General features: G+C 47.5%; 1 protein-coding gene across 1 annotated transcript in view; it reads right to left on the bottom strand.

The window, feature by feature from the left end:
• The window catches only part of TECPR1 (tectonin beta-propeller repeat containing 1), a 45960-nt gene that overhangs the window by 13549 nt on the left and 18624 nt on the right, over positions 1-13787 (bottom strand). The window contains exons 11-19 of the mRNA XM_082199627.1: positions 12397-12542; positions 10923-11078; positions 9306-9455; positions 8321-8478; positions 7643-7770; positions 6536-6638; positions 3317-3413; positions 2231-2310; positions 908-964 (exon numbers count right to left, since the gene is read on the bottom strand). Coding sequence (XP_082055753.1) covers positions 908-964; positions 2231-2310; positions 3317-3413; positions 6536-6638; positions 7643-7770; positions 8321-8478; positions 9306-9455; positions 10923-11078; positions 12397-12542 — 1075 coding nt within the window. The remainder of the gene's footprint in view (positions 1-907; positions 965-2230; positions 2311-3316; positions 3414-6535; positions 6639-7642; positions 7771-8320; positions 8479-9305; positions 9456-10922; positions 11079-12396; positions 12543-13787) is intronic.

Raw genomic sequence — 13787 nt, 5'->3', positions numbered from 1 at the left:
TCGTCTTGCGGGGCACCACTGTACACTGGCTCCTAGTATGTATCCGAGCACAATTCAACGTGTTGGTGTTGACTTTAAAAGCCCTCTATGGCCAGCTGCATTTCGCCAGGTCAGTGGCGAGCGATGGCCCCAATCCTTGCACTAGTCCAGGGGGCTGGGGGTCCGTTCATACTGAAACTCACCAAGACCAGAGAGATCAGGGAGACTGTGTATTCACCATTATAACTCTGAATAGGAGTTGTTGGGAATTGCAAGTGGGGCAGGAGTGCTGTTGAGCACTCATTGCATCCAGTTCGCAAGCTTCCCATAAGCATCTGGTCCAGGGGTCGGCAACTTAAGCGGCCCACGGAAGCTGTTTAACTGGCCCACGAACTGCCCACTTGGTAAGTCCCCATGCGCTGTGCTAAACCGGCACAGCGCGGCGCGGGTATTCTCTTCTGCGGCTCTGGAAATCGCTTCTGCACATGCCCAGACGCTGGAAATTGCTTCTGCGCAGGCGCAATTTCGGCATCTGGGCATGCACAGAAGCGATTCCTGCACCGTGGACATGCGCAGACGCGACTTCTGGCATCGCGCTGCGTCAGTCCGGCCCACGGAGGATCTCTGCGGGAGTGATCCAGCCCATGCCCGGTAAGCCTTGCCGACCCCTGATCTGGTCGGTCACTGTGAGAACAGGATGGCAGGGCTATTCGTAGATTCTTATGAACCATCCTTTAACAGCTGCCAATGACTTCGTAGTAAGGCCGTTAACTAAAAGCAGTATAGAATAGAATCAGATTTTAAAAATCAAAAAAGTGTGTGGCAAGGGAAGCAGGCCAATGTACGTGCAAAGGAAGGGAAAATTCTTTCCCCCTCCTGCAATATACCTGAGAGGTACTAAACTATTTTTGAGTGTGATGTGCTTTACCTGGCCCAGCGCCTTCTCCGCACAAAGTCCTTCATTGTCTTGTGCCCGTGATAAGACCTGCAGGAAGGAGAGACGCACTGTTTTTTAATGCTGCCCACCGGCAAAAAGATAAAGAGGTCCTGGCCCTTCGCTCCTCTCAGACAGAGGGTGGTTTGTCCGGCCAACCAGGCTCCCATGTTGGGGGTTAGCCACTTGTCACGAGTGAACTTTTGCTAAAGATCAAAGCAACACCCCGGTGCCAGATTTATTTTTTGTATAAATGGAGCTTATGGAGTTCTGTACAGTCTAATGGGACATGAGTAATGAAACAAATTCAGATCTTATTGCTGTTGGTTCCATAAACTGATACAGGGACAAAGAGCACCAGATTTTGAATTTACTTTGATCCTCCCCATTTCCTTCCAAGGTACTCAAGTGTGGTCCCTTTCCTCTTCACAACAACCCTGCAGTGAGGTCCAGCTCCAGATTCGAAGGAGGCCTTGGTGGGATTAATCTGGTGGCAGCAGCAGCGGATGTGCTGTAATCAGTGCTGGGCTACTTGGACATACGGGTGTCTAGAGAGTGAGGGGGCTGTTCACCTCCCCCCAAAGATTATCCATAATCCACTAATTCCCATCTTTAATTTTTTAAAAAGCAAGATTTTAGCATTTGTAGAACCTGAGCTATGAGGCAAAATGTACAAGCACCAATCTTCTCCATTTAGCTTTTTAATTCTCCCACCACTGGAATGCTTTCTGTGGACAGCCATTCTTGGAGACGCCATTTTAATTTCCCGCAATCCCCTGGAGCAACACTGTGTGGAGGGCATCATGGGAAATGAAAATGGCAGTGCCCAGAACAGCAGCAGGCCCCACCTGAACGTTAGGTAAAAATAAATTTTAACCCAATAAATGCAGAAACGAGAATCTTGGGCCACATTCATACTGTACATTTGAAGCACTATGATACTGCTTTAAGCAGTCATGGCTTCCCCTGAAGAATTATGGGAGCTGTAGTTTGTTAAGAGTGCTGAGAGCTCTTAGGAGACCCTTATTCCCCTTCACAGGCCTTTAATTTCACGAGTTCCCTCTGAAGAGGGATTAGATTGTTAAACCACTCTGAGAACTATTGCTCTGTGAGGACAACAGAGGTCTAACAAGAGCTCCTTAGATGTATGGTGTGGAAGTAACCTTGGATGGACTACAATCTAATATTTTTTCCCTGTGTTTTTTCTCAAAAGCTTCTGTTCCTGTTGCCATTCTTAAGACTCATAAACAGATACAGGGGAGGTAACTTATGCAAGCCAAACCCTTTAGCAGTAGCAAAGAAAACAATAAGCCTTACGCTGGAAAGTCAGCTGCGTATTGCCACCCTTCCCGATCAGTGCCACCCGAAACGCTAAAATCGATGTACCAGTCAGAAACCTGGATTGAGTGGAGAGAGAGTCAAGACTTCAGAAGGAGGAGGAGGAGAAATCTGATCCCTGTCCAGGACCAGCAACATAAATTTTGAGAAAGCTCTAGCTCTAGCAGGGTGCCCCCTGGTGGCTTCCTCCAGTAGCAGCAGTTGGGTCTGGGAAGCCACTCATCCAGGTTAAAGTCACCACAATGACCTGGAGCAAAGCTATGATTGGGCCCTTTGGGGGAATTGTGGGAAATTAAAAAATGGGAGGTGGGAACAGGCGAGTGGGTGGGCCAAGGCAGTTCTACACTAGCAGTCAAGGGTTCTCATCCTATCCATACACCCCCAAACGAAAAACTCCCGGTGCAAAACAGAAAAAAAACTAGTTTAGGGAAAAACTAGTTATCACACAGGATTTTCCGATATCCTTTTCGAAACTGGAGTAGGCAGCAAATAGAGCGGTGGGACTCGAACGAATGGATTCAAGTTACAAGAAAGGAGAGTCCAACGAAATATCAGTAAGAGCTGTTCGACAGTGGAACAGACTCTCACAAAGAGGTGGGGGAAATCTCCTCCCTTGGAGATTTTTAAGCAGAGGTTGGATGACCACCTCTCATGGATGCTATAGCTGAGATTCCTGCATCACAGAGGTTTGGACTAGATGACTCGGGGTCCCTTCCAGCTCTAAAATTCTATGGTTCTATGAACCTTTCTTCCAGGGAATGGCTGTAGCTCAGTGGTACAGAATCTGCCTCGCACTCAGGAAGTCCCGGGTTCAATCCCCAGCATCGCCCAATATGGAAGGGAGAGACTACGCTGCCCAAAGCCCTGGAGAGCTGCTACCAGTCAGTGTAGACAATACTGAGATAGGTGGATCAATCATCTGTCTCTGTACATGGTGTACAGGCTTGTGACTTGTCTAAAGGCACCTAGCTGGGACAGGGAGGGATCCAACTCTAGGAAATCTATTGCTGCAAGTCAGTTCATCCTTGCAACAGGGCAATGTCCGGAAAGGTCCAGTCCGCTTACCCAAGACCATTGTGGCGACGGGGGCTTGGTGTTGGTCTTTGTACACTCCTGCAAGCCGGAGGCATCGCTCCACATATACCGATCCGTCGGGAGGCCCCTGTAAGACAAAACACACACAGGACACTCAGTGCCTGATCTTCTGTGTGCTGACTCAGTTAGTTAAGTCCCACTCTGTTCAGTGAAGTTCAGTCCTGTGTGTTGCAGCCTAAAAGAAACCACTTCACACCAGAAATGCCCTCCTTTCATAACAGAGTACAGTGGTACCTCGTGTTACGGCCGGGATCCGTTCTGGGGGCCCGTCCGTAACATGAAATGCCCGCAACTCAAAGTGCCGTATCTGCGCAGGCGCACGGCGCAATTTAGCGCTTCTGTGCATGCGGCAAAACCCGGAAGTAACCCGCTCCGGTAATTCCGGGTTGCTGCGGGATGTAACGTGAAAAGACACAACATGAAGCGGATGCAACATGAGGTATGACTGTATTAGGGAGCAGCCTTTGAGATTCTGCTGAGTTGGGTCCATGTGTAACATCCAACCATGGTTTAGCGGTGCTTGATCTTCTGGGCTCCCTTCTGCTCCTCTGCTATTTCCCAGTGTGATTTTCAGAGCTGGAATCCAGGCCCTCCCTTACGTGGCAGGAAAATGGAGGAAGCTGTGGTCAATTTCAAGGTCACCGATGAGAGTTCTTGCACGAAACATAGTTCCGAGCCCACCTTCTCTCGTTCTCATCAACATCAGAGGCACAGTTGGTGGTGACATGAGACAGAGCCTTTTCGGTGGCTGCCCCAAGATTGTGGAATTCCCTCCCAAAAGAGGTTGGACTGGCTCCCTCGCTATCTTTGATGTTTTATTGTGTTTTTAATATTCTGCTGGAAGCCGCCCAGAGTGTCTGGGAGGCCCAGCCAGATGGGCGGGGAATAAGTAATAAATTATTATGATTATTATCATCCTTCTGCCAGCAGTCTAAGACCTTCCTATCCTTTGAAAACTAGGCACAGATTATGTTGGTGGTTTTTTAAAAAACAAATAATCTTTTTTATTGATTTTCAAGGGTATAAACATACAACATAAAGCAGTACGAAATCCAAATATTGAGATTACTCTGAATCTCCTGACTCCCCCCAAATCCCTTCCATGGGTCCTTTTAATTCTATTTTCAACTGCATATCAGTACTTCTCTAAATTTTCATCTTCCTAAGTTATCTATACGTTGTTACAAGTGTATTTAAAATCCTGCTAATGTTTTGGCCTGTTTACAATGATTTTGTATATACATTATAAACATTTCCCATTCTTTTTAAATTTCTTGTCTTCTTGATTCCTGAGCTTCCCAGTTAATTTTGCCATTTCGGCATAGTCCATCAACTTTGTTGGTGTTAATGCCTCTTCTAAATGTGTTTTATTGTATTTTAGATACCGTTTTTAACCAGTTTCTATTACTGTGTATTTTATAATGATGTCTTTAAAAGTGTTGCTAAGCCACCTTGAATCCCAACTTGGGAGAAAGGCAAGATATATATACATCAAATCAATAGGCAGATTTATCTCATTCAGAAGTTACATTTCTTGACAAATATATAAGCAGAAGATTTGTTTGTTTTGACAACAAAATCGAGCCGTGCAGTTTCCACAAAGCGAGTCCTAGGCATGCTTTCTTCCACCCAACCACCTGGTCCTGGCACCCATGCTAAAAGTTTTGGGCAAATACACCCTCAAGTGGTGAAATCTAGTATTTACCCAATGCAGAGAACTTCCTAGGCCTCCCAAGCTTGGTGAACTATCAGACCTAAGAGTTCGAAAGGTCCTGAAAGACCTACATTGGCTCCCAGTACATTTACAAGCACAATTCAAAGTGTTGGTGTTGACCTTTAAAGCCCTAAATGGCTTTGGCCCAGTATACCTGAAGGAGCATCTCCACCCCCATCATTCAGACCAGACATTGAGGTCCAGCTCCGAGGGCCTTCTCAGGAGTGACACCCACCCTGTGGAACGCCCTCCCAACACATGTCAAGGAAATAAACAACTATCTGACTTTTAGAAGACATCTGAAGGCAGCCCTGTTTAGGGAAGCATTTAATGTTTGATGTTTTATCGTGTTTTTAATATACTGTTGGGAACCACCCAGAGTGGCTGGGGAAACCCAGCCAGATGGGCGATGTATGTATAATAATAATAATAATAATAATAATAATAATTTATTATTTATACCCCGCCCATCTGGCTGGGCCTCCCCAGCCACTCTGGGCGGCTTCCATAAAAACCAAAAATACAATAAAATATCACACGTTAAAAACTTCCCTGAACAGGGCTGCCTTAAGATGTCTCCTGAATGTCAGGTAGTTGTTTATCGCTTTGACATCTGCTGGAAGGGTGTTCCACAGGGCGGGCGCCACTACCGAGAAGGCCCTCTGCCTGGTTCCCTGTAGCTTTGCTTCTCGCAGTGAGGGAACTGCCAGAAGGCCCTCGGCGCTGGACCTCAGCGTCCGGGCAGAATGATGGGGGTGGAGACGCTCCTTCAGGTATACTGGACCGAGGCCGTTTAGGGCTTTAAAGGTCAGCACCAACACTTTGAATTGTGCTCGGAAACGTACTGGGAGCCAATGCAGGTCTTTCAAGACCGGTGTTATATGGTCTCGGCGGCCGCTCCCAGTCACCAGTCTAGCTGCCGCATTCTGGATTAGTTGTAGTTTCTGAGTCACCTTCAAAGGTAGCCCCACGTAGAGCGCATTGCAGTAGTCCAAGCGGGAGATAACCAGAGCATGCACCACTCTGGCGAGACAGTCCGCAGGCAGATAGGGTCTCAGCCTACGTACCAGATGGAGCTGGTAAACAGCTGCCCTGGACACAGATTTGACCTGTGCCTCCATGGACAGCTGTGAGTCCAAAATGACTCCCAGGCTGCGCACCTGGTCCTTCAGGGGCACAGTTACCCCATTCAGGACCAGGGGTATGTATGTATAAATAAAATAAAATAAAAATTATTATTATTATTTGAAATGTTCAAGGCACACAGATATGGGCAAGTCATCTTGCAAGGACTGCAATCCAGAATCAAAACCAGGTTTTGATGCTAGTTGGCAGAGCAAATGGAAATGGTTGCTTGCTTGCTGTTAAAAACGACAACTAAAAAAACGAATAGAGTCAGCCAAGTAAGACCAGTAGACTCCAATGGACGTGCCCCAAGAGAGCCACTCTGAAGTTTGCCCCTTGGCACACTGTACCTGCTGCTGTATCCAGTGACAGGATTCCACCGCTGATTCTCGTAAATGTAGACACACTTCACATCCGACTGCGAGTAAATGTTATCTGCGCTGCTTGCTAGACCTACAAGACCCAGACCATTAATCACACCCTAATATTGTACGTCCATTTCCCATTTTAAATATTGATATCCTTCCCTAAATTAATATATACAGGAATGTGTATGAATGTATATGCATGTATGTGTCTATAAATACACACACAAAAAATATAATACTGTGTATAATACCAGTCTGTATCTGTATTAGATTTGAAATTGTTTCTACATATGGAATTGTTTTTATTGCTGTCAAAGTGCAAGTAGATAAATAGGTACCGCTCCGGTGGGAAGGCAAACAGCGTTTCTGTGCGCTGCTCTGGTTTCACCAGAAGTGGCTTAGTCATGCTGGCCACATGACCCAGAAAAACTGTCTGTGGACAAACGCCAGCTCCCTCGGCCTGTAAAGTAAGATGAGTTCCGCAACCCCAGAGTCGTCCGCGACTGGACTTAACTGTCAGGGGTCCTTTACCTTTACCTTTACTGTGAGATCTTATGGGAAGCGATTCATAAAGGGTCTGGAAACCAAGCCTTATGAGGAACGGTTGTGGGAATTGGGTATGTTTAGCCTTGAAAAGTGCAGATCGAGAGGAGCTATGATAGCTATCTTCAAATATCTCAAGGGCTGTCCCATGTAGGATGGAGCAAGACTGTTTTCAGGAGGGTAGGACCCAAAACAATGGCTCCAAGCTCCAAGAAAGGAGATTCTGACTAAACGTCAGAAGAACTTTCCAACACTAAGAGTTGCACCTCCCTTGGAGGTTTATCAGCAGAAATTGGATGGCCCTCTGTCATATATGATCTAGTAGAGATTCCTGAATTGGGAGGCACAACAGGAGGCAACATTGGGTTGCTGCGCATGTGCACTTGGTCGCCAGCGTGATGGCAGTCATAGAGATATTATTATATAGCAAGATATCCCACCTGTCAATTATAATGCCAGGTCATTGGCAGGTGGGATGTCCCACCCAGGGGCGCCATCTAGGGCCCCCTGCAAGTACAGAGATGAAAATGAAAATATATTTCTTACCTGAGAAGAAACTTCCTCCATAGCCACCGGTGTAAACCCAGGCGGTGTGGTCGTACCCCACGCCCCAGACTATGCCGCGGCTGTTGCATTCAATCATTCGGAGATGTCCACCTATCTGGCGCCAGAACCTGCAGGACAAAAAAACAACAACAACTGCTCAGCATTCCCCCAGGATACAGAACCATCTAAACCAGCCTTTCTCAACCTGTGGGTCCCCAGATACTGTTGGACTACAACTCCCATCACCCCTAGCTAGCAAGGCCTGAGCTGAGGGATGATGGGAGTTGTAGTGCAACAACATCTGGGGACCCAAAGGTTGAGAACCACTGAAACCAATCCACCTATTCTATAAATGAACTTTTATTTTATTTTATTTTTGAAATTTTAGCCCATCCCTCCTCCAACAAGTTCGGGGACGCGCACCTGGCTCCCTCAATAGCTGTAAAACAACCCTGTAAGATAAGCTAAGGAGAGTGAGAGAGCCCTTAAAGTGGCTAGGAAACAACCCCAGTAGAGACCTCTGAGTTTGCTGGAACAGGTTCAGGCCTGCCCTTTGCTGGTCAATCGAAATTTGCTATGTGTTTGATTCCCACCCACCCCCAAACCCGGCAAAAAAGGGCAAATTTGCAGCCACACATATAATCCATTAGCAAGGGAGACTTATTAAAGCCTTCTTACATTTGGTCACACGGTGTTGGGTGTGTCGCTGCCTCCATGTCAGGACTTGGCTCACTAGCGAAGATGTCCCCTTTGCAGGTCACGGACCAGATGGCCTGATGGGAGGGGGGCCCCTGGATCTGCCGGCTTTCGCAGCAGGACATGCTCAGGAGAGCCAGCTGGAAGGCACGACAGGAGGAAACATTTAGTCACGGGGAACACGAGCAGTTTGAGCATTGCAGCTCCTTTAAAATACGAATCAAGAGATGACACTATGCATTTGAAGCAGGCCTGTGCAACCGGAAGAAGCTCAACAACTCTGGTCAATAAAATGGGTAGATCACTGCCAGTTTATTTCTAGAGGGAGTCGATCGCAGTCTCTTGGAAGTTAGGACACCCCTGATTTAAAGCATCCTACTATGTTATCAGTCATGGCTTTGCCTAAAGGATCATGGGAATTGTAGTTTGCTAAGGGTGCTGTGAGTTGTTAGGAGACCCCCTATTCCCCCTCACAGAGCCACAATTCCCAGAGTTTCCTGGGGAAGAGGGATGGAAAGCTAAACTACTGGGAACTGTAAAATTCTCAGAATGATTTAACTGTCTATCCCAGCCTCTCTCAACCTGTGGGCCCCCAGATGTTGTTGAACTACAACTCCCATCACCCCTAGCTAGCAAGGCCAGAGTTCAGGGGTGATGGGAGTTGTAGTCCAACGACATTTGGGGACCCACAGGTTGAGAACCGCTGGTCTATCCCTTTCCCCAGAGAACTCTGGGAATTGTGGGAACGAAAGGTCTAAACACCTCTCAACAGCCCCACTGAACGACATTTCTTGGGATTCTCTGAGTGAAAGCCATGAGTGATAAAGTGGTATCATACTGCTTTAAATGTATAGTGCAGATGGGAGCTTTTTTTTTTTTTTAAGGCAATATTCGAATCTGATACACAAGGGATGAATTTCAAAACATGCTCTGTTGATTTCAATATGCATCTGGTCTTTGAGCTCACCCAGTCGTGCATCTCCTGTTCGGTGGCAGCCGCTAGTCGGATGGGCCAGCGCTGCTTCGTTTTTTCCGGCGTATACAGAGCGAAGGAATGTTTGGCCTCGTTCAGGATCTCAACCAGGATGGTGACTTCATTGAGGAACACATGGATGTACTGGGAAAACACACACACACAAAATACAAGCTTTTTTTTAACTGAGGAGCGCATCCATAGGACGCACCTTGTTTTAGAGGGGGAGAACAAGAAAAAAAAAAATCTCCCCCTCTCTGCTCAGCGCCCCTTCAGCGAAGCGGCAGGAGAAATGGAGCCCCTTCCATTTCTCCTCCCGCTTGGCTGAAGGGGCGCTGCGCAGCTCTCCCTCTCTGCTGAAGCCAGGAGAGTTTTGCTCTCCCGGCTTCAGCAAAAGGAACCTGAAGCCTTTGGAGCGCAGTGTGAGTTCCCGTTGCGCTCCAAAGGCTTCAGGCGGCTATCCCTGAAGCCTGGAGAGAGAGAGGGGTCAGTGCACACCGACCCCTCTCGCTCTCCAGGCTTCAGCGAAAGCAACGCGTAGCCTCTGGAGCACGGAGGGAGCGCTCCCTCTGTGCTTTGGAGGCTTCGTGTTGCTATCGCTGAAGCCAAGGAGTCGCTCCATAGGACGCACACACATTTCCCCTTAATTTTTGGAAGGGAAAAAGTGCTTCCTATAGAGCGAAAAATACGGTAATAACAACTGATTCTGGGCATTTTTAAAGAATCTGGTGGAAAGCATTGGGTGAAGGGTCCTGGCTCAGTGGTAGTGCATGCAGAAGGTCCCAGGTTCAGTCCCCGGCATCTCTAGGTAGGGTTGGAAAAGTCTGCAGTCTGGAATCTTGGGGAGCCACTGCCTGCCAGTGTAGACAATACTGAACTAGATGGGCCTATGGTCAGGAATCTGCCAGTATAAGGCACATTCCCACGTTCCTCACATACGAGGCCATCATCTAAGATGGTGCCTTGTACTCCAACATGTATTTGGATAATTAGAAATAAAAGTATCCTCCTCTCTCCAAACAGTTTTGTCATATACAGTCGTACCTTGGATTTCGAATAGCTTAGTTGCCAAACGTTTCGGCTCCCAAAAGACCGCAAACTGGAAGCGAGTGTTCCGGTTTCTGAACTTTTTTCGGAAGCCGAATGTCTGATGGGACTTCCGATTGGCTGCAGCAGCAATCAGAAGCCACGCTTTGGTTTCCGAATGTTTTGGAAGTCGAACGGACTTCCGGAACGGATTCCGTTCAGCTTCCAAGGTACAACTGTACTTAAAAATGCTAAATGCTAATTTTAGCACAATGGAAGAGATAGTCATATATATGTTATATAGGCGTGAATGCTTCCTGGAGGAGAAATTAAGAATTTGGGAATCGACCCATTTGAATGGTATTGCATCTGCTTATTATGCTGCTCATTAATTATATGAAGCAAACAACGCATTTTTTGGACATTTTCACAGAAACGTAGAGTACTGAAAAGTTTTCTGGGGTGGGTGGGAAATCCATCTCACATCACGTTATAAGTTTACAAAGCAAATCAGTGCATAAAATACGGACACAGCGCAGAGCTCGGTGTGGCTTCTCTAGAGAGAATATAGCCGCGCGCCAGTACCTTTTTCTCCTCGTAGTGCATGTAATAGATGAAGAGGATGCTGTCCCGTGCGCCGTCGTTCCCGGTGAACTGCTCGAGGGCCACTCGCACATCAACCCACCTGTAAGGCTTCCAGCTTCTCCACCACTGCAAGGTTCCAGTTTTGACCCAGACAGACTAGAGAGGCAAAAATGAAATGAAATGAAAACAATAAAAGGCAATGCAATAAAACCCAACGGCAGCATTTAGGTGCAGAAGCCACAAGGGGGCCAAACACCTCCGCCCCCCTTCCCTCCATGGCTCCTCCTCTCTACTACAGACAGTAATTATTATTATTATTTATTATTATTATTATTATTATTATTATTATTATTATTATTATTTATTTGTACCCAGCCACTCTGGGCGGCTTCCAACAAAGATTAAAAATACATTAAAATGTCACTCAGTAGTGGGCAGAAGGTGGTTGTGCAGAGAAAGCAGACAGAGGTTTTTCCCCCTCCTGCTGGGGCCATCCAGCGAAGTTGCTGGGTGGAAGGTTCCAGACAAAAGTACTTATTTATGTTCTTGAACGATGGAATTTCTTGCCACAGGATGTGGTGATAGAGATAGACTTACACAACTTTAAAAGTAGGTTAGACAGGTCAAATTCCTTTTGGCGCACCCATTGTCAGAATTGTAGGTTGTAAGCATCTTGAGGCATGGAACCTGACCCCCCCCTCCCCGGCCTCACTCTGTATGGTAGGGGTGGCAAACACATAGGTCCTAGAACATCATGCGGCCTCCAATCAAATTTTTTCTGGCTCTAAAGAGACTTTAGCCTGCTTCTCCCCTCCTCCAAGACATGCCCCCATAACAGAGGTATAGTGGTATAGTCATGTTTACTACAGTGGTACTTCAGGTTAAGAACTTAATTAATTTTGGAGGTCCATTCTTAACCTGAAACTGTTCTTAACCCGAGGTACCACTTTAGTTAATGGGGCCTCCCGCTGCCACCGCACGATTTCTGTTCTAATCCTGAAGCAAAGTTCTTAACCCGAGGTACTGTTTCTGGGTTAGCAGAGTCTGTAACCTGAAGCATCTGTAACCTGAGGTACCACTGTACTATTACAGTCATACCTCAGGATGAATACTCTTCCGGTTAAGCGTTTTCGGGTTGCGCTCTGCGGCGACCCGGAAGTAACGGAACTCGTTACTGCTGGGTTTTGCTGCTCACGCATGCACAGACGCTCAAAATGACATCACACGCATGCGCAGAAGCGGCGAAATCCGACCCGCACACGTGCAGTCGCATGTTATGTTTACTTCAGGATGCGAACGGGGCTCTGGAACGGATCCCGTTCGTATCCAGAGGTACCACTGTAATGTCAAAACTGCATGAAAAATGTAGTTTGGAGAGTTTTCAGCTCATCTCCGAGGTCCTTCAGAGTCCCTCAGCTTGCTCATTTTGAAAGTCAAAATGCAGGAAAAGATGGCAGCCTCTCTCCACGCTTACCTGCTCGACAGCCTGTTCGTAGTGTCGGAAGTTCTCCACCTCCCGCCGAGTCCTTTCCGTGAGCTGCTGAAAGATCTGCTTCCGCCACACGGCAGTCTGTGCCGGGGTGATGGAGAGAGAGAGGGACTGCCCGGAAGAGGATAAGGCTATGGCAGAAAAGGAGGAGCACATAATTAAGGACTAGGCAACAGAACAACCAGAAGGCCTAAAGTTCAAGCCCTGTCAGGTAAAGGTAAAGGGACCCCTGACCATTAGGTCCAGTCGTGACCGACTCTGGGGTTGTGGCGCTCATCTCGCTTTATTGGCCGAGGGAGCCAGCGTACAACTTCCGGGTCATGTGGCCAGCATGACTAAGCCGCTTCTGGCAAAACAGAGCAGCACATGGAAACGCTGTTTACCTTCCCGCCGGAGCAGTACCTATTTATCTACTTGAACTGGTGTGCTTTCGAACTACTAGGTTGGCAGGAGCAGGAACCGAGCAACAGGAGCTCATCCCGTCGCGGGGATTCGAACCGCCGACCTTCTGATCGGCAGGTCCTAGGCTCTGTGGTTTAACCCACAGCGCCACCTGCGTCCCTCAATCCCTGTCACTTTTGGTTCAAAAAGGACCAGGAAGTTGGTGATGTGAAAACTTCTGCCTGAGACCTGAGAGAGCCACCAGAAGTCAGGAGAGACAACACTGGCTTAAACAGGTAAGCAATTGCTTCTACCTGGGGAAGGAGCGCACCTCAATGTTAGAGCAACTGCCTTGAATGCAGGAGGTCCCAGGTTCAATGCCCAGGCACAGCTGGCAATGTTCCCTATCAAAAACCCAGGAGAGCTGCTGCCTGTCAGTGTAGGCAGTATGGAGCTAGATGGACCACCGAGCCTGACTCAGTATAAGGCAGCTTCCTATGTCCCACACCACATATTTAAAGCAAATGGGTTTCTGGGAACTGTAGTTTGTGAAAGGTGCCAGGAACTGTAGCTACCTGAGAGGTAAACTACAGTTCCCAGGATTCTCTAGGGGAAGCCAAGTGCTTTATATGTTTGGCATGGATGTGAGGCAACTTTGTACATCCCACCGCCACGCACAGACTTCATTGCCCAAGATAGGTACCAAAGTTTGAGGTAGGGTTCCAAGACAGGCTACTAGCAAGAAGAGAAAAAACATAGCACTATGTTTTATCAGAAGCCACTGTGTTGTCTCTCCAGATCATGGGTAGGCAAACTAAGGCCCAGGGGCCAGATCCGGCTCAATCACCTTTTAAATCCTGCAGACGGTCTGGGAATCAGCATGTTTTCACATGAGTAGAATGTGTGGTTTTATTTAAAATGCATCTCTGGGTTACTTGTGGGGCACAGGAATTTGTTCATCCCCCCCAAAAAAAAATATAGTCCGGCCCCCCACA

Source organism: Podarcis vaucheri, assembly GCF_965113315.1.
Source record: "Podarcis vaucheri genome assembly, chromosome: 14".
In the NCBI taxonomy this organism is placed as follows: Eukaryota; Metazoa; Chordata; class Lepidosauria; order Squamata; family Lacertidae; genus Podarcis; species Podarcis vaucheri.
This window is presented reverse-complemented; position numbering and strand designations above follow the sequence as displayed.